General features: G+C 40.7%; 1 protein-coding gene across 2 annotated transcripts in view; it reads left to right on the top strand.

Moving 5' to 3' along the window:
* The window catches only part of LOC117453132 (ral guanine nucleotide dissociation stimulator-like), a 98,032-nt gene that overhangs the window by 7,151 nt on the left and 63,105 nt on the right, over positions 1-27,776 (top strand). Inside the window, exon 1 of one of the 2 annotated variants that reach the window (XM_034092012.2) lies at positions 8,722-9,032. The exons of the other annotated variant lie outside the window; for it this stretch is intronic. Within the exon in view, the coding sequence (XP_033947903.1) occupies positions 8,937-9,032 (96 nt within the window). The 5' untranslated portion in view covers positions 8,722-8,936. Of the gene's footprint in view, positions 1-8,721; positions 9,033-27,776 lie in introns of those variants that run through there. 2 annotated transcript variants of the gene reach the window in all.

The following is a 27,776-nucleotide window of genomic DNA, read 5'->3' as shown; positions in this document are numbered from 1 at the left end:
AATAGTGTTAATTTACCTCTATATAAAACTTAAACATTTATCAAAACAAGTGTCAAAGGTCACCGCTGAGCCTCCATTGAGAGATGTGAGGCTTTCCCTCGCCTATACTATATTTAAAAGGGCCTTTTGAACACACACACACACACACACACACACACACACACACCACACACACACACACACACACACACACACACACACACACACACACACACACACACACACACACACACACACACACACACACACACAGACAGAGCACCAACTGTGGATTCCACTGTAAACAACCTTTTCTCATTCTTCTTCCCCACCCCCCCCCCCCCACCTAAATCCTGTTTCCTCTCGCTGGTATTATTGATGGTTATCCTCTTTTGAAACATTTATCTGCCTTTTCTCTTCTCCTACTATCGCAGGAAATGAAATGTAGATAAAGCTGTAAGCCTCTCTGTTGCTCCCATTTTTTGCATGGCACTCCAGAAACCTCTATGTTGTTGAAGCTTGACTTCACTCCCAAGCACATCTGACTTCTTTGTCTGATGGAATGTGACAAGAATCAGACATTTTTTCTCCACTTCAGTCCAGAGGGCTTTTTTTCTGTAGCATTGCCATTAATAGTTATGTGTGTATGGAGGAATGGCCTGTCCTTGAAATGCCTTGTCAAAAGCATTTTTGTACTGCGGAGGAATGTCTGAACAGTGTTGCAAAAAGCAGGAACAGCGTTGTATTTGGACTTGATGCTGAGTATTTCAATGTCAAACTGTTTTGCTCTGCTTTATATCTCTGTTGGACATTTGTTCGGCTCTCATTTGTTTTCTTGTTTTCCCCGACTATCCATGTTTGTAATTTCTGTGTTACCGAATCAGATTTGTGTGTGTTTGTAGACTTTGTAATCATGTGCAGTCGTGTCAATGGACTGGTGTACGGATGACATATTGTAGGCAGACCTGGAAGTTAGCATCGCTAGGGGTCCTTCGACAAAAAGCAATACAATGTTAAATGGTTTTATGCCATTGGATGGGAAAAGTATGTTATGTAAAATAAGCTTTGTGGCCAACACACATTTATAATGCTTACACGTTTCGTTCAGCAGGATAATCTCCACATATTAACACAATTATATAATTTTTCTGGGTCAATGCCATCGGCAGAAATAAAAAGCTAGGCTAGAAATGAAAGACATCCCAGTGGCGTGGTGTCACATCACCAGCGCTAAGCTAAAGACTGACTCCTGTTGGCATGATGACGCTTGGTAGTGTCATTTAGTCACTGTTTTTTTTTAGTAAAAGTTTTTATGACGCATAGATGCTTTGGAGATTCTGAGTAGGGCAATTACAGACATATTTTATATCGTAGAGCAAAACCGTAGAACATTTATTCAGCTTGTGTCAACCACAGATCTTAATTCATGCATTACGAAAAACATGTTTAAACAAAAAATCTTGAAGTCACCGTTTTTAACTTAATTTCCCGAGTGTTTTCTAAAAAGGATCATTCCTAAAATCCTAAGGTTCCCTCCAGAGGGAGTTTCTCTCCCACATACTTCCCCCCCCTGTCCGAAACGCCTCCATTGGACTCCTTTGTTTACTTTTGTAACATGTCATCACTATGTAACAATTGCCCTTATATTGGCTAGCACAGGGGTTTTCAAAGTGTGGGAAGGTGAGCCTCCCCTCAGAGAACATAATAACAGCTGCGCCCCCCCTCCCAATTATTATTGCTATTATTATTATTATTATTACTATTGTTGTTGCTATAATGCAGGGGTATTATTATCCAGTGGAAAGCCCACAGACCCCCACAAAGAAAAAAATATATTTACACACGTAAGGTCATCTTCTTAATAGTTGTTTCTGCTCATCGAGTCATCCGAGAGCAGAGCATCAAGTTGGCATGCCTATAACAGCTGAATGCGGCGATTACCATCTTGTTCAGCAAAACGCCTCACAAACTTATTAAGATCTAAAGCTTTAGTGCGTTTTGATTCAATGCTGAGTACAGCCAAACTTGACAGTCTCTTCTCTGTCATTGTAGACCGCAAATACCTCCTGCCTTCCGTGTACTTGGGTCCGAATGCGCCGTCCCGTTCAAATGAAATCGCTGCCAATCACATTTCCTTGCTCGCGCCAGGGCCGGGGAGGGGTTACAAGGCTCGCATCTTGTGCTGCATTCACTTGCACTCAGACATTAGGGATTTTCTCTCATAAATGTCCGATGACTGAGCCACAACTTTTATTTCAAAACAAAGCTGACGTTTTCTGCCAGACGCTGTCTCCTCTCTCACTTTAGGTAACTTCACTAAAAATCGATCCATGTTGCCGCTTGCATAAAGTTAACTAGCTAGATTTCACTGTTTCTCGTTATTTCTTTTCTCACGCTGCGCCTCCCCTGAAGCTCTCTGGCGCCCCCCAGGGGAGGCACGCCTCACACTTTGAAAACCGCTGGGCTAGTGCTCCAACCCATTGTACGTCATAGGTTAAGGGGCGGGATATCTCTATGCCGTTGACGAATCATAACAGAGCCGCCCAGAGCAGACTGGGCTCTGGTTTCAGACAGACCTTTTTAACATTAAAGCATGTCAACATGTCACAGTAGAGGCACAAAATATGAACCTGACAATGAGCACACAAGGCCCCCTTTTAATATTATTATACTTGCCATAAGATTCAACTTTTTGAACTTTTGAGACTTGGAGGCTGTTTCTCCACGAAGGCAGCTAGATAATGGAACAAAAGAATCCAGCTGTGGTGACATAAACACAGATGCAATCTGAGCTCAGCAGACACAGAGCTGCACAGTTGAACACACTCACTGTACTGAGTTCGATTTGATTTCCTGTTTGAACTGAATGCATACCTTTGTGTTAAGGCATAGTTCAGAAGTGGGTTATTTTTGAGGTACCTAAAGTCAGTATCCAAAGGCAGTGCATCGCCTACAGTAGATAAAGATTGGCACGTTAGCTAAGCAATGTACCACTGCGGACGGGCACCAGCAACACATCTATTAACCACCCTGAAAGAAGGAACATCAGTTTAAGTGTTTGCTTTATTTAGAATATGTGTACGCTGCTGTCAGACAACCTTCTGACGGGAAACCACATTTTTGCTCTCCCCAAAGCCACCAGACTTCGTTGACAAGAACAGTGATTTCACCTCTGAAAACATGAGACGCTGGTTAGTTTGCGTTTATTGTGTAAATGTAGTTAATCACAGCCAACCAAAGTAACTTATAATACCAATAAATCACTCCATATATCATAATATAAATGTTGATGTGTAGTACAATGTGCACATTTTTATTTTAACTTCTTATGTTTATAAAAACATTTTAATTCCATTTCAATTAAGGTTTGGTTTATTTGATGTTTTTATTACTTTAAATTCTTATTCCTATAAATATTCTATTTTATCTTGTATTGGACATTTTACTTTGTATTTATATAAATATAATTTTTGTCTATATACATATTTTTATTTCACTTTATCTGATATTTTATTGGAAATGTTACTTTAAATTCTTATGTTTATAAAATATACTTTTTTAAATTAAATGTTGTCTTTGTATTGAAAAGTATTACTTTGACTTTTTAATTATTTCTTTTTTTCTTTTTTATTGCACATTATTAATTTAACTTCTTATGTTTTTTTAAATATGCTTATTTGTAATGGACATAAATGAAACTCAATTTACCCCTGGATAAAAATGAAATATTATCATTCTGCTTCTCTAACTTACCGGCATTCTAAAAACTACTTTATTAATACCCTGACCATGGATAAGTACATCACACTTTGAAAAATCCAAACTATCCCTTTTAAATGTAACGACAAGTAGTGCCTCCATCATTATTATCGCCTGATGTCCTCGGGTGTTTAGGACTGATCGTGTTGAAGCAGCGTTTACCCAGACAGCATCTCACTGAGCGTGGTGATGAGTGTTTACAGTTTGTGGTCAGGTGATGCAGATGATGGTCCTGTACCTGCACCGCCCGTCCTGTCTTTGTCTCAGCCCACAGGAAGCAGAGCTGCAGGTTACAGTCTGACTTCCTGTCCTGGCTGGGTATCTGTAAAGGAGGAAGGGAGGAGGAGGTGGGGGAGGGGGGAGTCGGTCTTATATAGCCCTATGAAGAGCCGGCTTTGCCTCCCTGTTTCCATGACGACGGCTCTACAGTATTCAGCCGTGGGACGGCCTCTGCATCTGAAAGCAGTTCCCAGTGGTGTTTCAGGCCCTCGTGCTCTTTTCCCTTCAGCTGCGCTCTCTTCCTCCTTCCTTCTTCTCCTTCTTTGACTGTCTGCGTTGTTTTTATTTGAAAGCACTTCATCTCCACTCGCTGCTGTACTCTTAAATCTCGCCGTCGAGCATCATTTGCATGTGAATCGGGGATGAATTCCGCCTTTGTAACCCCGTTCAAATTCCCCCAGACTACTGGCCGGGACTTAAAATATTTAGAGCGACGGTCCAGTGAAAAGGCAAATATTAGCAGCCACGTGAAAGAGGGAGAAGCTATAAAATGAGGAATGTGTGAGCATGATGCACATTTTATGCAGGATCGCTACCTTTTTAATTATGCAATCTATTAACCCAGATCGAGATGAGTACATTTGCAAGAGGATGAAACACAGGAGCAAAGTGGTCAAAGCAGCAGGACATGTGCGATAGGTGAGATAAGATAAACCCACAAAAACAAAATGCAGACATGTTTTCACAGCTCTGAGGCCGATGTGTTGTTGCTTTGTTTCAGGTCAAAGCAAACGTACTTCCTTTCTAAAAACCGTGTGACCTACATGCAGCACGACAAGACGACTGAAGTGTTTTCTGGGTTTGGCAGGAGGCTGGTTGGCTTCAGGTTCATGTCCAGTGGGAAGGAAAGTGTTGGTGATGGACTCCTGCTGCGGTGAACCCCTCACCTACATTCAGCAGGGGGTATTCAGTGTGTCGTGATGACAAAGGATTAGTGTCTGTTCAAATGCACCCAGAAGCCTCGGGTTGATGTGTTGTGATAGCTTCCACACAGAAGGACTTAGTCATAGTGATGCCATTGAATCGATGCAGTGAAATGCACCTGATGAAACGCCAATTAAACTGGCTTTAAGTAATGAAGCATGGGGCTCGCTCACGATATAACATTTAACCCTAACCCTTTTTTCAATTCTCAAATGGCTGTAAACATTTAGCATTGGTCACATACTCACCTCCATGGTTTAAGTCTACCTGGAGGACTTTGGAGGATCGTCTACTGCAATAAACATTGAGGTTGCTTTAGAGTAGACTAGTAATGACGTATTTATAAAGGCTGTTCAGAAGATAGCATCACAACCGCTCCTTGACAAATGTAGGAAATAAGATCTGTGGTCAACACGATACTTACGCGCTTTGTTCAGCAAGATAATCTCCACATATAAGCGGCACTTTTGTGATTTTTTTTTTTTTTTTTAAGTGAAAAGGAAATCTCCAGAAGTAAATAACTGATGAGGCTATGAACAAACTACAACATGGTCACATGACTTCACGTCAACATTTCCGCTAATGTTTTAGCTTGATGATGTTTAGTCTCTCATTTAGTCACTTGTTAGCAACTGCCTTTTTCAAGACATGCTTCTCATTTCCGGGTTTAGAACTCATTCCTGCGCCACTTTATTAGGGCTGAACGATAATACAAAAAAGTAAATGGCCAATATTGACATTGACTGATGTTGCAATTGCAAGATGATTTGCAAGGGGATGCACATTTTAACGTCAATATTCTCGTTTTCATTTATAAATATATTTGACAGGTCATGCATCTTTTGTGAGGATTGTCCGTACAATCTGATGTGTATAGACAGGGGTGCACATCACTTTCTCAGTGAGGTACTCAGATGAGTACCTGGAGTCAGTGTTTGGTACTTCAACTTCTGGCTCCACTCAAAGTTATTTGATGGGGGGTGATAGTGGAGTACTTATGGGAAGTCGGGGGGGGCAGCAGTGGAGTATGTCGTGACCACAGAGCGTGAATGTTGTGATCAGCTGTTTTAGCGCAGTTCTCCAGTGAAGGGGCGGAGTCTCCCTCCGCAGCCGGTTGGCGTAGTTTTGGCACAAGTCCGTTGGACAGACCGACGTTAAGCAGCCTGTCTGTGCACACGGAGACCGACTCTGTCCTCCGGTGATCTAACCGCCTTCTGGAAAAGCTTCCCAAGTACTGTGACACAAGTGATGGTATGTATTTCAGATTGTTGCCGCACATGCGTACCAGTTATGTGCACCCCAGTGTATAGACATCTCTGCAGCAGCGACATTTTTTATTTAAAAGTTTCTCTAACACATTTAACTAATAAATGATCCTCCTGCGATTTGAAAATAGCTGTATGTCTACTCTGCGATTTCGATACAATTTCTCTGAACTGTTGCTATATTGTGAATGTTGAAATGAAGGCATTAAAAGAGAGGCATCCAAAAGATGTGCGTTTTATCCATGCAGACTTATGGATAAAATCTATTATATTTTAGCTACAGGAAATGGAAATTACCATACAATGAAAATAGATGTTTAATTTGTTCTGTCTGGTTATCACTTTATGACCAGTATCTGTCTCAAAAATGACAACAAAATTGTCAGGGCGTTTTATCGTTTTTTTATTTCCTGGCGATAAAGCATGCTGGTGACTCATCCTGTAATCAGGAGTAAAAACTAATTTGCGCCCAATAAAAATAGACAAAAGCCTGCCACTGGGACGCATTAGCTTCATCTCAGTGATGAGCTATAAAAAAAATCTGAAGATACAAATAGAAAGTGAGAATGTCCTTATTGCCATGGAAACATTTCCAAATGTCTGGAAATGTGGACTGTTCAAAACACAAACATATTCAATTTAATAAAGAAAACTATTAACATAAGAGGTTGGAACCAGTGTTATTCTTCTGTAAAAAATCACTCACAAAATTGTAGGTAATAGTATTTTTGAGTCTATCAACTCATTGATAAATCGTCTAATTGTTGCAGCACTAGACGACCCACACTCAGAAGTGTGACTTCTGCACTTTTGATGTGACGATCTTTGACAGTTTTATATTCATCAGCTTGAGAGCTTCAACATTTTCAGCTTTTTTTAGTAATTTCTGCATTGATAAAAAATAACATGTCAGGTACCAATGGGTCTGATTTACAGCTTTGACCCAAAGTAATACACGACAAGCTCAAGATTGACCTTGACACTGTCACAAACTGCAAAGGTATACACATTATTAAAAATAGTGGCCTGAAAGTTAAAATAGAGCTAGAACAGGCCAATTCACATGCCATATGTTAGTCCAATATGAAATTAGCTGGTAGATTTGCATTGCTCTCCATCCAAAATAAACTATGGTTATTCAAAGAGTGGCTGGTAAAACATCAACATTGACGAGCAACGTGTGTTTGTAAACACACCATATTGGTAAGTCCAAAACAACTCTTCTCATATGGTGTTCTGGACATTGGTACTTGATAAAGCAATCTAAAACTCTTTATTTATAACATTTGCGTATCTATTTGTATATATGATAACTTTGGACAGCTGACTTTGCATGTTCTTCATAATTTTTGTTAATTATTTAACTGACAAAAATGTGCAACGCCCATTTAGAAATATTTTAAAACCTATATTTTTTACACACATTTTCGAAAGCTAGCACACTGTCTTCGTTCCTGCTTATCCCATTGTTTCTGGCTGTCCACCGCTAACAACCCTTGATGGTTGGAAGTGAAACCATGAGCAGGTGTTTTGCACCAGCAGAATGAATGTTCGCTTGTGTCAAAATAATAGAGCTTTAGAAACAGTACCATAGGGCCAGAGTGTAGCTTCTTAACAGGTTGTATTAAAGGGGCCCTATGCTTTGTTGGGTTTCCCTTTCCTGTAGTGTGGTATAGGTTTATGTGCATGTAAATGGTCTGCAAAGGCTAAAATCCCTGTGTGCCCTCCAGAGGGAGTTTCTCTTCCACAAACTCCCCCCCCCGTCTGAAACGCATCAATTGTAGTCAACATAGTGACATCACTTCGTAACACCCGCGCTGCTATTGGCTAGCGCTCCAACACATCGTAAGTGATAGGCTAAAAGGTAGGACATCTCTTAGCCGTTGAATATAACAGAGCAGGCCAGCTAACCAATCAGAGCAGACTGGGCTCTGGTTTCGCATCCCAGCAGATATCCACCAAAGAAACCACTTTTCAGATGAGGGCTGCTAACTCTCGAGAACATTTGGTTCCACATTTTCCGGCAATATTAATGAGCTGATTCATACATCAGCCTCAGAAGCCCTGCTTCATCTTTAATGGGCTCACACAGACAGTCTGGCACTGCAGGAGCAAAACACAGCCGTTCCTTCACCCCTTGATTACATCGCTGCAGCATAATGAAGCAGAAGAGAGTGAAGACGGAAACTCAGAAGCCCCTCTGTGTACCTGCTGCATTTCATCTGGCGAGGTACTTTCTTTTTTACCAGGAAGACACGTACAGTTGTGAGGCAAGTCTGAGCACTTGCAGCTGTAACGTTTGAAAAGCAGAGAGAAGGCAAACACGCTGCGGTCGTGGCGCAACAGCTGAGTGAAGCCGCGCTGTTGGGCAATACCTTCCAGAAGACGGAAAGACGAGAGCAGCTGCTGACAGTTAAGACCTTCCCTGGTGAGGGAGGCAGGGAGGAGGAGGAGGAGGAGGAGGAAAGGCGACGAGAGGAAGAGGGAGGGAAACGAGGGGAGTGCGGGGGTTTGTTGGTGGCTGGAACAGAGGAGGAGGAGGAGGTGGAGGGATTCCTTTTTTATTTTGTACAGACAGATTCCACGCAGTTTGGTGAGAGCCACAGCGAGCGAGCAGCCAGCTGCGGGAGTTCCTTCTTGGGTTTTTTTTTCTTTCTTTTTTTGATTTTTAAATATTATTTTGTATGTTTGTTGCGAGCGGCGGAGAGGCTGCCTTGGTCAGTGTGCAGCATGGAAGCCAAGTCCCTCTTCAGCCTGCACAGAGCCCTCGCTCAGCCCGTCAAGATGTGCATGTTCGATTTCCCCGTCAGCATCCTGGACGACCTGGTGAGCGACGCAAACATGCCGCCTCACGAGAGCTGGCTCTGTATGCTGGCTGTGTCTGTGTCTGTGTGTGTGTGTGTGTGTGTGTGTGTGTGTCCATTTCTATCTGCGAATGTGTTTCTGTGCACTCTTGAGTGACACTTCAGTGTGTGTGTGTGTGTGTGTGTGTGTGTGTGTGTGTGTGTGTGTGTGTGTGTGTGTGTGTGTGTGTGTGTGTGTGTGTGTGTGTGTGTGTGTGTGTGTGTGTGTGTGTGTGTGTGTGTGTGTGTGTGGTGTGTGTGTGTGTGTGTGTGTGTGTGTGTGTGTGTGTGTGTGTGTGTGTGTGTGTGTGTGTGTGTGTGTGTGTGTGTGTGTGTGTGTGTGTGTGTGTGTGTGTGTGTGTGTGTGTGTGTGTGTGTGTGTGTGTGTGTGTGTGTGTGTGTGTGTGTGTGTGTGTGTGTGTGTGGCTGGTGCCGTAACACCTTTTCCATCACATATAAAGCATTACATAAATATTTCACTCAATTCTATGTAACAAACTGTGTGTGTGTGTGTGTGTGTGTGTGGTTTGTCATTGTGGGGGTAAAGGATGCTGCTTTTGTGTGCTTGTTTTGTTTCACACTTTGGACCAATTACAGCCAATTGGGGCTCGTAACAAAAGTCACATGACTCACTAGTGGTTTAATCAGCAGTTTTTGGAAACATCGCCTCACTCTATAGGTTTTATCACCAACTGTAATTTCTAGCTGCATTTTCTAGTTGTTGTCATTTTCCTTCTGGTGACATTTCACCTTGACTCTCTTGTTGCCCTCAGGTGATGTGATGTTTACCTGGAGTTGTTTACCTCTCAGATTTCAAAGTCTTTAACCTCGGGTTGTTTGCTTAATACGGTATTTTGTATCTGCAACATTGTCAATAATGGTTCTTATCCACGTGGACACGATTAAAGTGAAAAAACTAATTTGTTGTGAATGCAGCCTTTAGTAAGGAGTGTTTATTTCTGTGCCACAAAACCCTTCCCCCCCCCCGGCAATCGTCTCCCTGCAGAGGAGGGTGTGCACGTTTGATATTATGACATGTTTGGTCGTGTCTGTATTAATCCCATGAGTCTAATAAGGATGTGTTCCTGTGCCAGCTTGTTAATAAATTAACGAATATGAAAACGAGGGACCAATCTGAAGCTATTGGAAAGCACTGTTTGAATTATACTATTGTTTTGGGGAGTTCTTTTTTATCGGGCGCAACCTCATAAAAGAGTTGGAATTATTTTTTACGGTTCATTTTTATTTGCATTGTGTTAAAGAGGCTATGCTTTTTGGTGTTCTCCATTGGATTCCTTTGTTTACTTCTGCAACAAAGGGACCTCATTATGTAACACTTGTGCTTCTATTGGCTAGCACTCCAACAAGGCTAAGGGGCGGAACATCTCTAAGCGATGGCCAATCACAACAGAGCCGCCCAGAGCATGTGGGCTCTGGTTTCAGACAGAGGGTGAAAAGAGAAAAATAAAGAGCTTTTTGAACATTAAAGCATGTTAACATGTGATTTTGTGCCCCTTAAATGGAGTTTTCTTTTATCAGTCATTTATCTATTTAAATGACAGTGTTTATAGATTTTGTTGACAAATTGTGCTATGCTTTTAGACGTGAAGTGGTGATACTTGCCTGTATGACACAAAACAAATCCTCATTTTACACATCTGGGGTGCAACTTTTCTCTTAAACTAATACAGAAAAATTGCATTTGTTTTGCCACAACAAATATTTTTTAATGTTGCACACAATAATGAGCTATTCGTCCAGTGAAATGTTTGGGTGTCCGCCTACTTCTTGCCATGTAGTTTATTATACTGTAGTATTTCTCCTTTCCAAAATCTATGTTGACATCGAATGTTGACTAGGCCAGAGCAGTGCTCATGTGCTGTTACATAAACTACAAAACTACAAAAATGTCATCCTCAATCCGCATTAAGCCGGTGAACACAGCACCATTTGGCATTTGTCTCCATGAGAAAAGCTCTCCCCCTGTGGAAATGGTAGCCAAGAATCCTGATATAACAGTTGAGATCAAATCCCATTTTAGTTTTATTAGCTGATTTCTTTCTCGTTTTTCACCACATCTGTAGAGCACCCGAGGTCGTGTTGTCTGAAATGTGCTCTAACAATAATATTTAATTAGATTTGGTACTCTGATGTGCTCTCAGTGTGAGAGGCCCTTCTCTTTCTCTCTTCGCCCTCAGTCGTTTGTCTCGTGGCTACAACACCTGATTGTATTTCATGTGGCCTGAATTCCTCTTTCGGGTCAAACCGAGTCACTGGCGGCAGTCTGGAGCAGGATTCTGGTGTGACTGGGTGATGTGGTATTAATACAGTCCAAGCATGTTGATTTATTCAATATAGAAGTGAAATCACCAGGCTGTGAACACACTTGTCTTAAGTCCTCTGTGGCTGCAAGGAGCTTTGTTAAGTCTGATGAAATCATACTGATGTCATCCGGGTTTTCTCAGCTCTGGCTCGGAGACTACACATTTACAACAGACAGCCTGTGGTACAGACTGTGGCTGGGTGTTTACCAGTGGAAAAGCTCTGTTCGTACATGTGTGGTGCTAGGGACCATCAAATCCAGATTTCTCTACTTCTGATATCTTTAATGTCTCCTTATCTTAAAGAAACTGTAATTTCCATTGGGGTTGCATTAGGGCTGCAAAATTAACTGAAATTGTAATTAAATCTCAATATGGACTAGTGGAATATATTTGTATGGTAAAGATCCTCTTAAGAAGTCACTCCTTGCCCCTCGATTCCACCGGGTCCGTCTGCGGCGCGTTACGGCTGCACCGCGGTTTTGGTCCGGCCTCCTCCGGCGTCATACCCCACCGGGCGCGTTTCAGAAGCATTTCAGAAGCAGAGCGTCTTGCCTGCCGGCTCGCAGTTTTTGTTGATTTGGGCATATTTCCTGGACAGGCTACTTTGTACAGACAAAGTTAATAATAATCGTAATATCTCAGTTATAAACGACATGAATCAAAGATGTGTTGCTGTATTCTAGTGGTAAAAAAATGCATTCATCATCATAATTATTCTATATATATATATAATTTACACAGTGCCTGTAAACCGGAGGAGAATGCTGGCATTTCTTCTACTTGAAAGACTACGGAGGGATAGGGTCTGCAAAATGTGTGTGTGTGTGTGTGTGTGTGTGTGTGTGTGTGTGTGTGTGTGTGTGTGTGTGTGTGTGTGTGTGTGTGTGTGTGTGTGTGTGTGTGTGTGTGTGTGTGTGTGTGTGTGTGTGTGTGTGGTGTGTGTGTGTGTGTGTGTGTGTGTGTGTTGTGTGTGTGTGTGTGTGTGTGTGTGTGTGTTGTGTGTGTGTGTGTGTGTGTGTGTGTGTGTGTGTGTGTGCTCGAAAAATAGACTTCAATCCTATTTCGAGCGGAGCCCAGCGGCGAGACGCTTCTGGGACGCTTCTGAGCCGTAACGCGGCACGTCTGGTGGAATAGCACCCATTGACTAGAGTGGCCGCGATCCTTGCGGACGCCGCTGCGCAGCCGTAACGCGGCCGTAACGCGGCCGTAATGCACCCCAGACGGACCCGGTGGAATCTAGGGGTTAGCCATTCAATATATTTTTTTATGAGAATAATGGTACAAAAATCCTCAATCCCTTCAATATTAGTATAATATTAAAAGTGTTTCCATAAGCATCAGCTAATGTCAATGCACCATTTGGAAAAAATAACCAATTGTGATTATTTTGACTGATATTGCAATTGCGATATGATTTACGATAAAGGGAATGACCATTTTTGAGACATTATACACGTTATCAATGAAAAGATTACAGGAAATTACCAAACAAGGATTTTTTATTTATCGTGTTGAATGGTTTGTAGTCCAGGACTTCTCTGCAGCTCCACAATATATAATTCAAATATTTCCCATATTTTAACTTTACCAAATATTGCGTGTAATGCAAATTGGGAATAGTACTAGTACATATTGTACTTACCAGTCTATGAGGAAGACACATCTCATTCAGGTTTGGTTTTGAAACATTTCGAATTGTGTAATTCTCTCAAACCGGCGGTCCAAGGTTGACTCATGGTTTCACTGCCCTTTTTCAACATTTTGCCAATTATTAAAACATTTTCTTTGCTAATTTGGCCCCATAATCAGCCGTAACCACATAAATAACATACATAAAATGTCCTCCTGCTTCCGTTTAAATACCTAACATACTGTATGACTCATTGCGAAACTTATCCTGGGAAAAGGCAAACATGGGCTCCTCTGGTCACTTATCCAAAACCATAACCATTCCCTAAACATATGTGTAGTTATTGTTGGTTTTGTTCTGACATTTCCTCTCATAATATTGCTTATGTGCTGATGCATTCACAATATTACTCAGCCTTAAGTAAGTGGGTGTTGAAATACAAAATAAAATTCACTCCATCATTCGCCCCTATAATTTGTGCGTCTGTTTTTAGAGACTTTAAGTTTAAAGCCTTGATCTTTTCCAGGAACGGCAGTTGTTTATGATACCGGACAAAAAACAAGAAGGTGCAGAGATCTGAGCGTTGTTGACAGACATTAATGGTTAAAAAGCCGCAGCCAACTGTTCTCGGCTGCCAAGTGGTCGAGCTGTCAAACTGTCAGTCGGCTTTAAAGGAAGTGAATCGATGTCTGCCGTCTTGTAGATTCTTCGAGGAAGCATTTTATCAAAGTGTCATTATGGAGACTGTTTTCAAGTGGCTTATTTTATTCTAGAAATGTATGATAAACAATTCAATCTGACTACATATTTGTATTTGTTGCATAATTACACTCAAGTGTTTATTATTGAAAAACAGTGCGCAGATTGTTTTCTTCCTCAGGCAGTTGTTGTACTGTTGTTCACTCTTTGCTTTGTCTCTAAACGCTTCACAAATGATCTGATGCTGATTTGAGTCGTTGGTTCAAACAAGGCGGGCAGTCAAACGAGTCCAAGGGGCTCCAACAGGGAGGCTGGAGTACAGAAAGGTTAAGTAGGGGTCAGAAAACAAGGCAGGCAGGATAACTAGACACAAGGCTGGAAAGCTACGGCTTGCATAGCACAATAGATCATTTGTAGTTGAACAATGGCTCAAGGGTGGCTCACAGTCGAAGTGATGAGGGATTTGGGAATACTTGTACTGGTGGATGTGGAGATGACGTGGAAAGGTGAGGACACACTGAGGATAAGCAAAGAAAAACATATTACGTCTTTCAACATAGCACTGTGAATTTATACAACAGACAACCGAAAGCCATTTATCCCTATTGGAACCTCCGAGATCTCCGATGTGTTTTGAAATGCCTCCTTCATTTTCCGGTCCAGACGTTGCCTGGAGATCATTGAAAATATTATAACTTTTACGTCATATTTTGGACTAACCATGTTACAAGTTTTAAAATATTTCTGTGAAGGTGGTACAAGTGAACAGATCTGTGTAGCGGCTCCATTAGCTCTAAAAACAAGTTTTGCATATTGTTCGCTTTTATGGCCAAGCCAGCAAGTTGAATTGCTTACCTGTTGAGCCCCACAGACCCGCGGGCGAGGGCAAAAACGCAACATCTGCAAGAAACAGCGTCTGAGGGCTTCTTAACATTTAACAACTATGAATGTGTCATACCCACCTAAAGGGAAGAAACTCGGCTAACTGACGAACCATTTTTACCGAAACAAAACACAAGTCTCACAAGAAGCGTCTAAATGAGCCCTGAGTGAAAAAAGGCTAACGCACTTAGCACAGAACTCACGGTAGAAATACTTAATTACTTATCGGATCTGCACAAACAAGATATATATAGAAAGCTGAGATTCCACAGATTCTAGCGGCATAAGTATCATCACTGTGTGACCAAAATTCGCGGCAGCTCAGGCAAACCCAGATAACACACAGTGTAGCTTTCAGGGTTCGTACGGTCATTGAAAACCTGGAAAAGTCATGGAAATTCAAAATGCAAATTCCAGGCCCTGGAAAAGTTATGGAAAACAATATTCTTCCCAAAGTTTTGGAAAAGTCATGGAAATGTAACTAAAGTTGCGTCAAATTTACATTTTATCTAATCGCCGAAATAATCTGCGGTCGCGAGCTGTTATGTGCCATCATGACGCGCATGGTGTTATTTTTTAATATATGAAGCGCGAGCTGTGTGCTCGAGTCTTCCTGCCTGTCGGGCCGGCTGAACTCTGCTGCTCCGGGATGAGGGTCAGCTACATTATCTACGGTGCGTTCGTTAACTGTGCGGAGTCACTGTGGCACAGATTGCACAGCTGTTAGAACAGGCCGTTCAGGTGTTCGGAGCAGAGCGGCAGAGCGTGATGTGAACTGAAAAGTTTTTCTGTCGCAATATTATTTAAGGAATCGTTGAGCTAGCTAGCTAGCTAGCTAGCTAGCATACATTGTCACTATCTGCTAACGTTAGCTTTAGCCTTCGTTTTCTAATAGTTTTTTTCATAGGCTATAAACAGAGGTGGTATAAGTATAGATATGGTGCTAGAGTAAAAGTAGAAGTACTCTGATCTTGTACTTTAGTAGAAGTACTCAGATCTTGTACTTAATAAAAGTAGAATTACTCAGATCTTGTACTTTAGTAGAAGTACTCAGATCTTGTACTTAATAAAAGTAGAAGTACTCAGGTCTTGTTCTTGAGTAAAAGTAGAAGTCCTCAGATATTGTTCTTGAGTAAAAGTAGAAGTACTCAGATCTTGTACTTGAGTAAAAGTAGAAGTACTCAGATCTTGTACTTGAGAAAAAGTAGAAATACTCTGATCTTGTACTTGAGTAAAAGTAGAAGTACTCAGATCTTGTTCTTGAGTAAAAGTAGAAGGACTCGGATCTTGTACCTGAGTAAAAGTAGAAGTACCAGAGTGTAGGAATACTCGGTTACAGTAAAAGTCCTGTATTCAAAATGCTCCTCAAGTAAAAGTAGAAAAGTATTCTCATCAAAATATAGTTAAAGTAGCGACAGTAAAAGTAGTCATTGTGCAGACTGGTCTATTTCAGAATAATATCTATGATATGTTTTATAATGATTGATCATGAAAGTGTTCTCAAAGCTGGTAAAGGTGCAGCTAGTCTGAAGTACTTTGTAGACTGCAGGGTAGCTTGTGAATTTACTCCAGGTGGAACTAAAGTCTGATTTAACACTTGATTAGATTTCACATCATTCATCCACATCTGGAAAGTAACTAAAGGGATTAAATGCATGTAGTGGAGGAAAAGTACACCATTTACGTCTGAACTGTAGTGGGGTAGAAGTACACCATTTACCTCTGAACTGTAGTGGGGTAGAAGTACACCATTTACCTCTGAATTGTAGAGGAGAAGAAGAACAAAGTAGCAAAACATTGAAATACTTAATAAAGTACAAGTATCTCAAAATTGTACCCAAGTATAGTACTTGTTGAGTTTATGAACGTAGTTACTTTACACCACTGGCTATAAAGATAGAAAGACTACGCCTTGAACAGAGGCATGAAAATACATTTTCAAAATGCTCCACAGTGCTGCCAAAATGGAAAACTGACTGCTACACAATTAAAATAAATGCTTTTATATATTTCTATTAGATGTGACTCTTTAGCGTTTCCGTTATTATTGACACTGCTGCTTTAGTTGTTCTGACTGCTAAAATCCTCTGTTATTCCTAAACCGATATTCCGTGGGGCGGGGGGCTCGGATCCTTGTCACCTTAATGTTCCATGTTAAAATAAACCATTTTCAGTGGTAATATAGGTCATGGAATATGAGGTAAAGGTAATTGAGAAGTCATGGAAAAGTCATTGAAAATCATTGGTGAAAAAGTGTATGAACCCTGAGCTTTACTGAGCCAAAACGGCAATTTTTTTACCTTTGTTGTTTTTCTGATCAAAAGTTGTGTTCAATGGCATTAAAACAAATGTTCAATCTGAATTTACTTTAAAATAAAAAAAATCTTTATTGATTGTGACTTTTCTACATCCAACTCACAGGTTTATCATTTCCTTGGAAAAAAGATTATTCATTTACCCCTTTTCGAAGTGAAGATATAGTCATTTGTTCTGGGAATGTCATTTTTGAGCCTGAGACCTGAAAAACAGGCATGGGGCTTAACAGGTTACAGTGCCCTTTTATGCAAATTTCACATTTGTAATTTCACATTTGTATTGTGTGACTCTACTGTGACCAGAGTTCCCGTTAGAATATTTTTTCGCCGGTCAACATATCTGTTAAAGTTGAAATCTTCCGGACACAATTTGAAAAGTGCCGGTCAAAGGTCTTCTTTGTTATTTATTGAGCTTTAAAACAAATTGATATGATTCAATATTAAACAAACTAATAATAGTGTAACGACATTATTCAAAAGTGAACAGTAATTTACAATAACACGGGAATAACGGAGCGCTCTCTCCCTCTCCTGACTAGTGTTGTCACGATACCAACATTTTGGTTTCGATACCGATACCAAGTCAAGAATTGCGATTCCGATTCTTTTTCGATACTTTTTAAAAAAAAAGAGAAACAGTCTTAAATGTAATATTGTGCCAGAACCATAACACAAACTTTTAAACGATGAGAACAATAAACAAAATAAATGACAAGAATTCGTATTAAATCAAATTAAGCATCATCTCAAACAACTTTCTTGTTTTATAAAATATAACTTTTTTTTATATTTTATTAACTTGTAATAGTACAGTAATATAAATAATTATTGACATTATATTGCAGATGTTAGCCACATTGGTAAGTTAGCTAAAACAATAGCCATATTAGACAGTTATCATTGCCATTAATTGCCTCGTTTGTCACAAAATAAATTACACTGGTTTGACTTAGATTTGAGGGCATGGGCATCACATTCGCTAACCTGTCTGTCTTTAAATTCTTTAAACAGCTCTGGATTCCGGTCGGCGGGTGCTTAGCCAAGTTTGATGTGTTGGCTCCCTTGGTTTGCAGGGATCTAAAACATTTCTCACAGACAGGCCTCGTGGTGTCCGTAGGCTTGCCCTCACTGTCAGAGATATATCTAAAATACTTCCAAATTTCGCTTATGGCGTCTTTTTTGTCAACAACCCAAGGCGCAGCGCAAGTTGCACTCCCACTTGCAGCCATGCTTCTCGTTTTCTCACAGCTCTGGCAGCTAGCGCGTGGCCGCGTGCACGAGAGAGGGGAGGGACTTAGAACGTGCTTGAGAGGGGCGGGACTGCAGGGCACGGCTGCAGTGCAGGGAGTGGAAGCAGAGAGCTGAACACACACGGCTTTTATTAAAACGGCGCTTTCTCACCGGAGTACTTTTCCCCGTCATTCTTAAAGTACCGATACTAATGAAACGGAGGAATCGTACCGTTTTTAACGGCAGGGTATCGCGGTACCTTTCAAGTATCGGTACACCGTGCAACACTACTCCTGACAGCCCGTTAGTCTCATGCAGCTCGCGGATCAGTAATGAGTGACCCGACAGTAAAACTAAACATATAACTAGTTACGGTAGTTTGAGAGGTAATTAAAATAGCTATGTGTGATATTCTAACCTGAAGTGTGTGTTGCTCCGCTCACCGCTGCAGGTGATCATGCAGAGCTGCGTGTCGACTCGTCAGCAGCATCTGATCTCTCTCTCCCGTCAGATTAGACTCGCGTTTATGTCCATATCGATCAGATCCAGCTAGTTCTAGCTAATGATATGACTACCTGCTTATCAAAAGACACCTAAACAATAAGCGTCGCTATGTAACCGGGTGAGGCCGCAAAGTATTGCGCAGCATTATGCATTTGTTTACATGCCCACCGGAACCCCGAGGCATTACCAACAGATCAGCGCACAATCAACCCATACAGGACATCTCTTTCTCCACATTACGTGTTAGACATTAGAGTTGACTATTCTTGTCTGTCACATACTCTTTTGTCTGTCACATAAGTGGCGCAAGTTGCGCAACTGATGTGGTATTGCGCTAAGGTGAAATTATTTTGACCGGACACTTTAACCGGAGAGATTTAGATTTGCCGGTCTTCAGCATATTTTACCGGTCGTAGTCCAGTAATTACCGGCTAACGGGAACTCTGACTGTGACATGTCTCAATAAAGCTCTTTGTCTAATACTGCCTGTGCTGCAGCACCTCTTTTCACCCTCTGTCTGAAACCAGAGCCCAGTCTGCTCTGATTGGTTAGCTGGCTGGCTCTGTTGTGATTGGTCAACCGCTAAGAGATGTCCCACCCCTTAGCCTATCAAGTACAATGTGTTGGAGTGCTAGCCAATAGAAGATCGAATGTAACATAGTGATGTCATTATGTTACTGAGGTAAACAAAGGAGTCCAATGGAGGCATTTCAGGCAGGGGGAGGAGGAGGGTGTGGGAGAGAAACTCCCACTAGAGGGAACTTTGGGATCCATGCACATACAAGCACAAAAACCGATATAACACACTACAGGAAAGGGAGAACTACCAAATTCATAAAAGGGCCCCTTTACTTACCATATAGCTGTATGTTATTAATGCAGTTTTGTAGTCACTTTTGCATTGTGACAGATATTAGAAACAGAAATCCAAACCAATGAAAGCATAGATGCGACCTTTTATTTATGCAGATCAGATAATAAATAAACCCCTGGTGCTGACAGAAATATCTCACAAGACAGAAATAAAAAGAAGCCATTCTGACGGTACCATTTTCTAAACAAACAGAGAGAGGCCGGTTTATTTCTTACGCTGCCCAGGCGACGGTTGTCAGGTCGCCTCTTAGTGATCTCCCAGTTGGCTGCAGTTGACGTGAGAAAGCATTTTTTAAATGCCAGGACCTGGGAGAAGTACCTGAATGGCTGAAATAATGTCAGGGGATAAATTCAGCTCTGTTAGAGACAGCTCAGACCTCCTTCACTGAGGCTGAATGAAAAGCTTCCTCTTGTCTCTGTCTGCTACTGGGAAACTCTCGCAAGGGGTTTATCTCCCAGTGTATGTGGGTCTGTAAACGAAAAACTAAAATTCAGTTGTTAATGTTAGGTTGCGTTTATTCAGGTAAAACTTAACATATTGGAGTATTTAGCGCTTTGATATAGCTCCTTATAAGAAAAAACATAGGAGCCTATATTTCTGTGTGAATCAATAATTCTTTATATTTCTTTTAATTATATGTCTTAATATATATATATTTCCATTTGTCTTCTTTGAGCCTTACAGAAAGATAATTGTACATGATTGTTATTATCAGAGGGACCAAACAATTCTTGAATCTTTAATCTTGAAATACATTTTTTTGTTGTTTTATTAAAAGCATTGCAGCAAAAGGAACAATTTTAAATGAAGTGCTAAGTCCAGGGTTCGTACGGGTGCTTGAAATCCTTGAAAATGCTTGAAATTTGACATGGTGTTTTCAAGGTTGGGAAAGTGCTTGCATTTTGGGAATGGTGCTTGAAATTGAGATAAAGTGCTTGAAAATGTAAATGCTTTACTTTTACAAAAAAATTCTGTCTGACTGAATAGTTCGCTTTTTAGATTAAAAGAAAATAATTGCTTCTCTTCTACATAAAACATCTCCGCTGCGGCCTTCCCGCGCTATGCGCGCGACCTGCAAGTGTTTGTGTTACGTGTGACCTGGGCATTCTGATGAGAGATAGATGACTGTGTGCCAGGAGGTTGCAGTTTCAACGAGCGTTGGCTAGCAGAAGACAAATACAAGCCATGGCTAAGACGAGGGTCAAGCCCACGAGTAGCCTCCTGCAAAGTTTGCAACAAATAACGATGCGAGAGTCTGCGCTGACGAGCAACATGAAAGGTACGCCGTAGTAGAGCATTTTAGATTAGGCTAACGTTGCATGTTACGTTTGTTTAAGCTAACGTTAGCGAGCTGAATAGCGAACTCCATGAGGGATAATAATAATTGCAGGGGACAATAATTTCAGAGGAGCGTACCTATGTTATGTGCGTTACAGTCGCCATCGTGTGGTGTTCAGAGGATGAAGCTCTCACGGCATTTCGTGTTATAGTCACAAAATATAATCTATTGATTCGACACAGAGCGATTTTGAAAGCAATGCATTTCTACTGGTAGTATGTTTCGTGCCTAAACCAAATGTGACTTACTCTATCGAAATCAGTCGCATTGACCCGAAGACACATTTTTGTTTGTATTACTGGTCTCGGGGAAGCTCGCGAGTGTGTTTTTGCGTTTGTGTACCGGGAAAACACTCACAAGAAACACCGGCTGTTGTTATGCTTGCTGTGACGTTACATTAGTCCGTTCTCTGCTTGTAATCATGCCGAAGCTTCAAAGTTGTATTTATCATCTGAATTTCCCGAAACAAGTTTAATATTCTGAAAGCCAAGACTTTGTTTATCAATCAATCAATCAATCAATCAATCAATCAATCAATCAATCAATCAATCAATCAATCAATCAATCAATGTTTATTTATATAGCCCAATATCACAAATGTTACATTTGTCTCAGTGGTCTTCACAGTGTGTACAGAATATCAGTATGACAATACTACACCCTCTGTCCTTAGACCCTCACATCGTACAAGGAAAAACTTCCAAAGAAAACCCAGTTTAAAGGGAAAAAATGGGAGAAACCTCAGGGAGAGCAACAGAGGAGGGATCCCTCTCCCAGGACGGACAGACGTGCAATAGATGCCGTGTGTAAATTGAAAAGATAATACATTTGGAACATAGGTAGTCCAAATGTTTGGAAATGCATGTGTGTATAATAGGAAGATGAATCCACGAGGATATCCATCCAGGACCTATGATCCAGGAGCACAGCCACGGCTCAAGATCCAGCGCTCGCGATCCAGGACACAGGACCGCAGGATCATCCATGACTCCGGATCCCAGCGTATATAGACACCAAAAAGAAAGACATTTGGGGAAGCTGGGTTAATCGGAACATGAGAGTACACAGGTATAGACAGAGAGAAGGAAGAAGCAAGATGTCCCCCGACAAACTAAGCCTATCAGCAAAACTAGGGGCTGAATCTAATCAGCCCTAACTATAAGCTTTATCAAAAAGGAAGGTCTTAAGCGCACTCTTAAAAACGGATAGGGTGTCTGCCGCCCGAACACAAACTGGAAGCTGATTCCACAAATGTGGAGCTTGATAAGAAAAGGCTCTGGCTCCCATTGTACTTTTAGAGATTCTAGGAACAACCAACAACCCTGCATTCTTGGAACGCAATGCCCTAGTAGGACAGTAGGGTATAATGAGTTCTTTAAGGTAAGATGGCGCCTGCCCATTAAGGCTTTGTAGGCGAGAAGAAGAATTTTAAATTCTATCCTGTGTTCTATAGGGAGCCAGTGTAAGGCAGCCAGAACAGGAGTAATGTGGTCCCTTTTCCTAACTCTGGTTAGTACACGAGCCGCAGCATTTTGAATCAGCTGAAGCGACTTGACTGACTTCTTGGTACTGCCTGATAATAAGGAGTTACAATAATCCAGCCTTGAAGTAACAAATGCATGGACTAGTTTCTCTGCATCGTTTTGAGGCAAGATATGCCTGATCTTTGCAATGTTACGTAGATGGAAGTAGGCGGTCCTTGAAATTGATTTTATGTGGGCATTAAAGGATACATCCTGATCAAATATAACACCAAGATTCCTTACAGTCTCACTGGAGGCCAAATTAATGCCATCCATAGTTAGTATATCTTTAGATAATTTGTTTCGTAGATCTTCGGGCCAAGTACAATAACTTCAGTTTTGGTCGTGTTTAACATCAAAAAGTGTAAGGTCATCCACGTTTTTAAGTCCTTGAGGCAGTCTTGAATTTTATTTAGATGATTAATTTCATCAGGCTTGATTGATAAATATAGTTGAGTATCATCCGCATAACAATGAATGAATGTTTATTTGAAAACAGATAAAAACAAACTGTCTTGTATATAAAATTGAAGTATTATACAAGTAAAACTACATTTTGTTTTAATCCCATGTAATTGTAAAATGAACACAGTCTTCCTTTGAAGATGTATAAGTCAGGTGTCTTGAGTAGTCAACATTACCTAAAATCATTTTACACATTTGTAAATATTATTTTCCACTTGTTACCATTGTGAGTCTATTTGTATGCAGCTCTGCGTGATTTTGTGGCTACAATTCAGGCTAATACACTACCAGAGGTGGAGAAGTACTCAGATGTTGTACTTGAGTAAAAGTAGAAGTACTCAGATCTTGTAGTGAAATTAAAAGTACTCAGATCTTGTACTTGAGTAAAAGTAGAAGTACTCAGATCTTGTACTTGAGTAAAAGTACTCAGATCGTGTACTTGAGTAAAAGTAGAAGTACTCAGGTCTTGTACTTGAGTAAAAGTAGAAGTACTCAGGTCTTGTACTTGAGTAAAAGTAGAAGTACTCAGATCTGTATTTGTGTAAAAGTAGAAGTACTCAGATCTTGTACTTGAGTAAAAGTACTCAGATCGTGTACTTGAGTAAAAGTAGAAGTACTCAGGTCTTGTACTTGAGTAAAGTAGAAGTACTCAGATCTTGTACTTGTGTAAAAGTAGAAGTACTCAGATCTTGTACTTGAGTAAAAGTAGAAGTACTCAGATCTTGTACTTGAGTAAAAGTAGAAGTACTCAGATCTTGTACTTGAGTAAAAGTAGAAGTACACCGATCTTGTACTTAGTAAAAGTAGAAGTACCAGAGGTAGGAATACTCAAGTTACAGTAAAAGTCCTGCACACTTGTTCCTCAAGTGAAAATAGAAAGTATTCTCATCTAAATATAGTGAAAGACAGTAAAGTAGTCATTGTGCAGACTGGTCCATGTCAGAATAATATATATGATATGTTTTATAATGATTGATCATGAAAGTGTTCTCAAAGCTGGTAAAGGTGCAGCTAGTTTGAATGACTTTTGTAGACTGCAGGGGTAGCTTGTGACTTTTACCTCAGGTGGAACTTAAGTCTGATTTAACACTTGATTATATTTTCACATTCATTCATCCCATCTGTAGAGTAACTAAAGGTGTTAAATACATGTAGTGCAGTAGAAGTACACAATGTACCTCTGAACTCTAGTGGAGTAGAAGTACACCATGTACCTCTGAACTGTTGTGCAGTAGAAGTACACCATGTTACCTCTGAACTGTAGAGGAGTAGAAGTACACCATGTACTCTGAACTGTAGGGAGTAGAAATACACCATGTACCTCTGAACTGTAGTGGAGTAGAAATACACCATGTACCTCTGAACTGTAGAGGAAGTAGAAGTACACCATGTACCTCTGACTTGCGTTCACTACCAACCTAAAGTACCTACCTTAATGTGAGGTAGGGAAATAATCATTTGAGTATGTGTATATAAATATGTAATTTACAACAGCTGTAAGATGCTTGAAAAGCTGGAAAATGCACCTTGAAAATGCTTGAAAAGTGCTTGAATTTGACTTTGGAAAAGGTGTAAGAACCCTGTAAGTCACAAGGCCTTGTGAATGGAAGGTTGCCAGTTGGAGTTTTTTATCTCATTGACCAGGCTAGTGAAATGTGATTACCTCCAAATATTTCACATCAGACTTTCTGTGACATTTCAGTTAATAAATGCTTGCTATCATCGATTTATACTCTGTAATTTTGTTTCATGAATGCGTATCATATGAGCATTTGGCCAAACCTACCTTCAAATACACACACTTGATTGGCAAGGTTATTTCAGGCCAGTCTGAAAGTTATCAATCAAACTCTTATGTGTACTACAAAGATTACATTTCATAAGGCTGACGCATTTATCCAAAGCAACTTACAATAAGTGCATTCAAGATATAATATCGCTAGAAAGGGAGTGTTTTATCTGTTGCAGTGTTTTGGTGAATGATTGATTGCATCTCTGGTGTTTTTTTAACCCGGCAGAACAATCTCTTCACATTATAAACAAATATTGTCTGGTTACGTAGAACATTTTGTAGAATCTACCGGGAAGATATCTCTGAGAACTCAGAATTTCCCCTTCAGTTAAACCGGGAAGTCCCTGTCAAGTCCCTTCTCTGGCTTTCATTTTCTGTATAACGGTATATGCCTGTGGTTGCATGCATTGTGTTGTTTGGCACCATTACTAAGAGGTTTCACTTCACCTTTGACAGACATGGACTGAGCTTCTGGAAACCCATTTTTCTTTCCCAGCAAAAGTTAATTTTTTCTAGTGTTGCTCCTCACATTGTTGACACAGCTGGTTGAGTAAATATGCACGAGGAGAGCGTCAGAGGGGGGTTCGGCCAATCTGTGATGAGGGGAGTGGGAGCTCTGGAGACTCGTTTTTCATTCAGGATCATTTGGATCCTGAGATTTCTGGTGGGGTTCTGAGGGAAGTCGCGATGTTGTGCTGGAGCCGGTGGACCTGTGGACTGTTGGTCAGGACAGGTGTCTTCTGGGACACCAAGGATTGTAACGGGACATTCAGAAGAGCAGGCAGACAGGTTTGATTAATGTTTGCTTCATATGAAAATAAAACCTACGGAATCCATTGGCACCAATTATGTCGTTCCAGCTTGTCAGGAAAAAAAGCTAAATAATGCTAAATGTAGGCTTATCTCTCGATAAGAAAACAGAGGCATATGCGTAAGAACCATAATCTCCATCCGAAGCAGGCAGACAGGTTTTATTCATGTTTGCTTCCTATGAATAAAAAACCCTAAGGAATCCATTGGCCCCATTTATGTTGTGCTAGATAAATAATAATAATACATTTTTCCTATTTTACGAAAGGGAAAGAAAAAGGCATATTCTTAAGAGCCATGCGGCAGCCCCCTCCATCCAATCGTAGAGGAATTCAATTATTGCAGAAATCTCCAAATGTCAAACTATTTTAATATCCATTCTCAGCATATATTGTTCTATGTTATTATGACTGAGGTCAGTGTTTTCTCTTTGGACACATTGATAAGGATTGAACCTGTGACTCCGCTGTCAGTAAAACGTTGTGTAACCGAAAGGTCATCCTGCTCTCACTGATGAATTCCCGACTACTGTGAGTCTCTTATTGATTGGTACACCACGTTAGGACACTTTTTACATGCAAAAATATATGTACCGAAATTATAAAATTTGCCATTTTTAATTTAACTCTGGGTTATTGGATGATCAGAACATATTTCAATTATTAAAATCTAGGTTAAAACAGTAGCGGATAAGCAGTTTCTTCAATTGTCACTTTGTCTTTGGTTTTCATAATGTGTGCTACTTTATAACCACAGTTTGGTATAAATACTTTGATGTGTTGTAAGGGGCTTATTAGTTTGGATGCAAATCATGGAACACCACTTTTGATTATAGCTGGGGGCCTTTGTTGTGAAGTCATACACTTCACTTGCTAAAACAATAGATGGAGTTTACGATATGGGTTTAAAGAAAACACAATGGCGAATGCACCAAGTATGGTGGCCAACCCGTGCAAACGCGCCTCAAAGTCCCAAAATGCATCCATTAGGAGAAACGCACTGCACTTTCAGAAACCATGTAAATATCAAAACACAAATGTGCCAAAACACACGCAAATCTAGAAAGATCTTCACCAACTTGACAACACATGCTCAGCCTTTTGAAAAAATGTGCTTTACTTTACTTTATTATATTACTTTACAGGGCTCACTATAAGCGCTGCATAAACAAAACGCTGCAAGCAGCTGGCCCACTTTATAATGCCCCCTTTTTTTTATGTTTAGTTTATGCAGTGCTTTTATTAAACGCTGTGCCTGTTTCGTCAAGTTGGTGGAGATGTTTCTTCATTCATTATATGGTTTAGCACATTTCTTTTATTTGTATTGACAATGGAAGTGTCTTTGGCTGTCTAAGCCACCGTACTCTTTCTCTCATCAACATCCGCCAAAAAACAAACAGGAAATGCAAAAGAATATCTTTAAAATACAATAGATGGAGTTTATGTTTATTAATTTAAAGGGGACCTATCATGCAAAATGCACTTTTGTACGTCTTTTATACATGAATATGTGTCCCCGGTGTGTCAGGGAACTCACCAAGAAAACACAACCCTCTCTCTTTTCCTCCATACCCAAATCTCTAAAAACGGGGCTGCAACGGAGCTGATACAGACGTTAATTGTTCTGACGTCAGAAAAGGGGTGCTCCGCCTACATGGGCAACTCTCCACCTATCAGGGGAATGGGGGATTGTGCCACGGCCATTTCCGCTCGAAAGCGCTGGAGACGCTGTAGTACATAGGGATGGGAATTTGAAAGCAAATGTATATTCGAATATTCGACCCCCCAAAAAACGGTTAACCGAAATGTACATATCCTATAAAAAAAAAGGGGGTACATTTTTTTTTTTTTTCCAATAACCAAGTCGAATTTGTCACATTTATTGAACTGGTGATCACAGTTTGACAGCTATAGGCCTACAGCTTTCATGTGCGGAGGCAATTCACAATCAGGCCAGCTGTAGGGAAGACCATCTCAGCTGGAACGAGTGTTGACAGGGGGGCGGGGGAGCACGCTCATGAACTGTTAGCGCCGGAACCTCGCAACAGCTGCGGAGCGCATTTGTGCCGCATTTGGGCATAAGATGAGGTTTGAGTCTGCGTGATCTGCGTGTAGGGAGGGGCAGCAGCAATATCATTGGCTAGAACCAGCTAGATCTGATGGATTTGGACATAAACGCGAGTGAAGTAAACCGGACGAGAGAGAGATCAGCACCTGCAGCTCTGCCCGCTGTGAGGGACCAGTGAGCGGAGCAAAACACACCTTTAGATGTCACCTAACACATGTAGCTATGGCACTGTCGTATACATTGAATTATTCAATTTGATAATATGTAATCAAC

Source organism: Pseudochaenichthys georgianus, chromosome 9 (assembly GCF_902827115.2).
Source record: "Pseudochaenichthys georgianus chromosome 9, fPseGeo1.2, whole genome shotgun sequence".
NCBI lineage: Eukaryota > Metazoa > Chordata > Actinopteri > Perciformes > Channichthyidae > Pseudochaenichthys > Pseudochaenichthys georgianus.
This window is presented reverse-complemented; position numbering and strand designations above follow the sequence as displayed.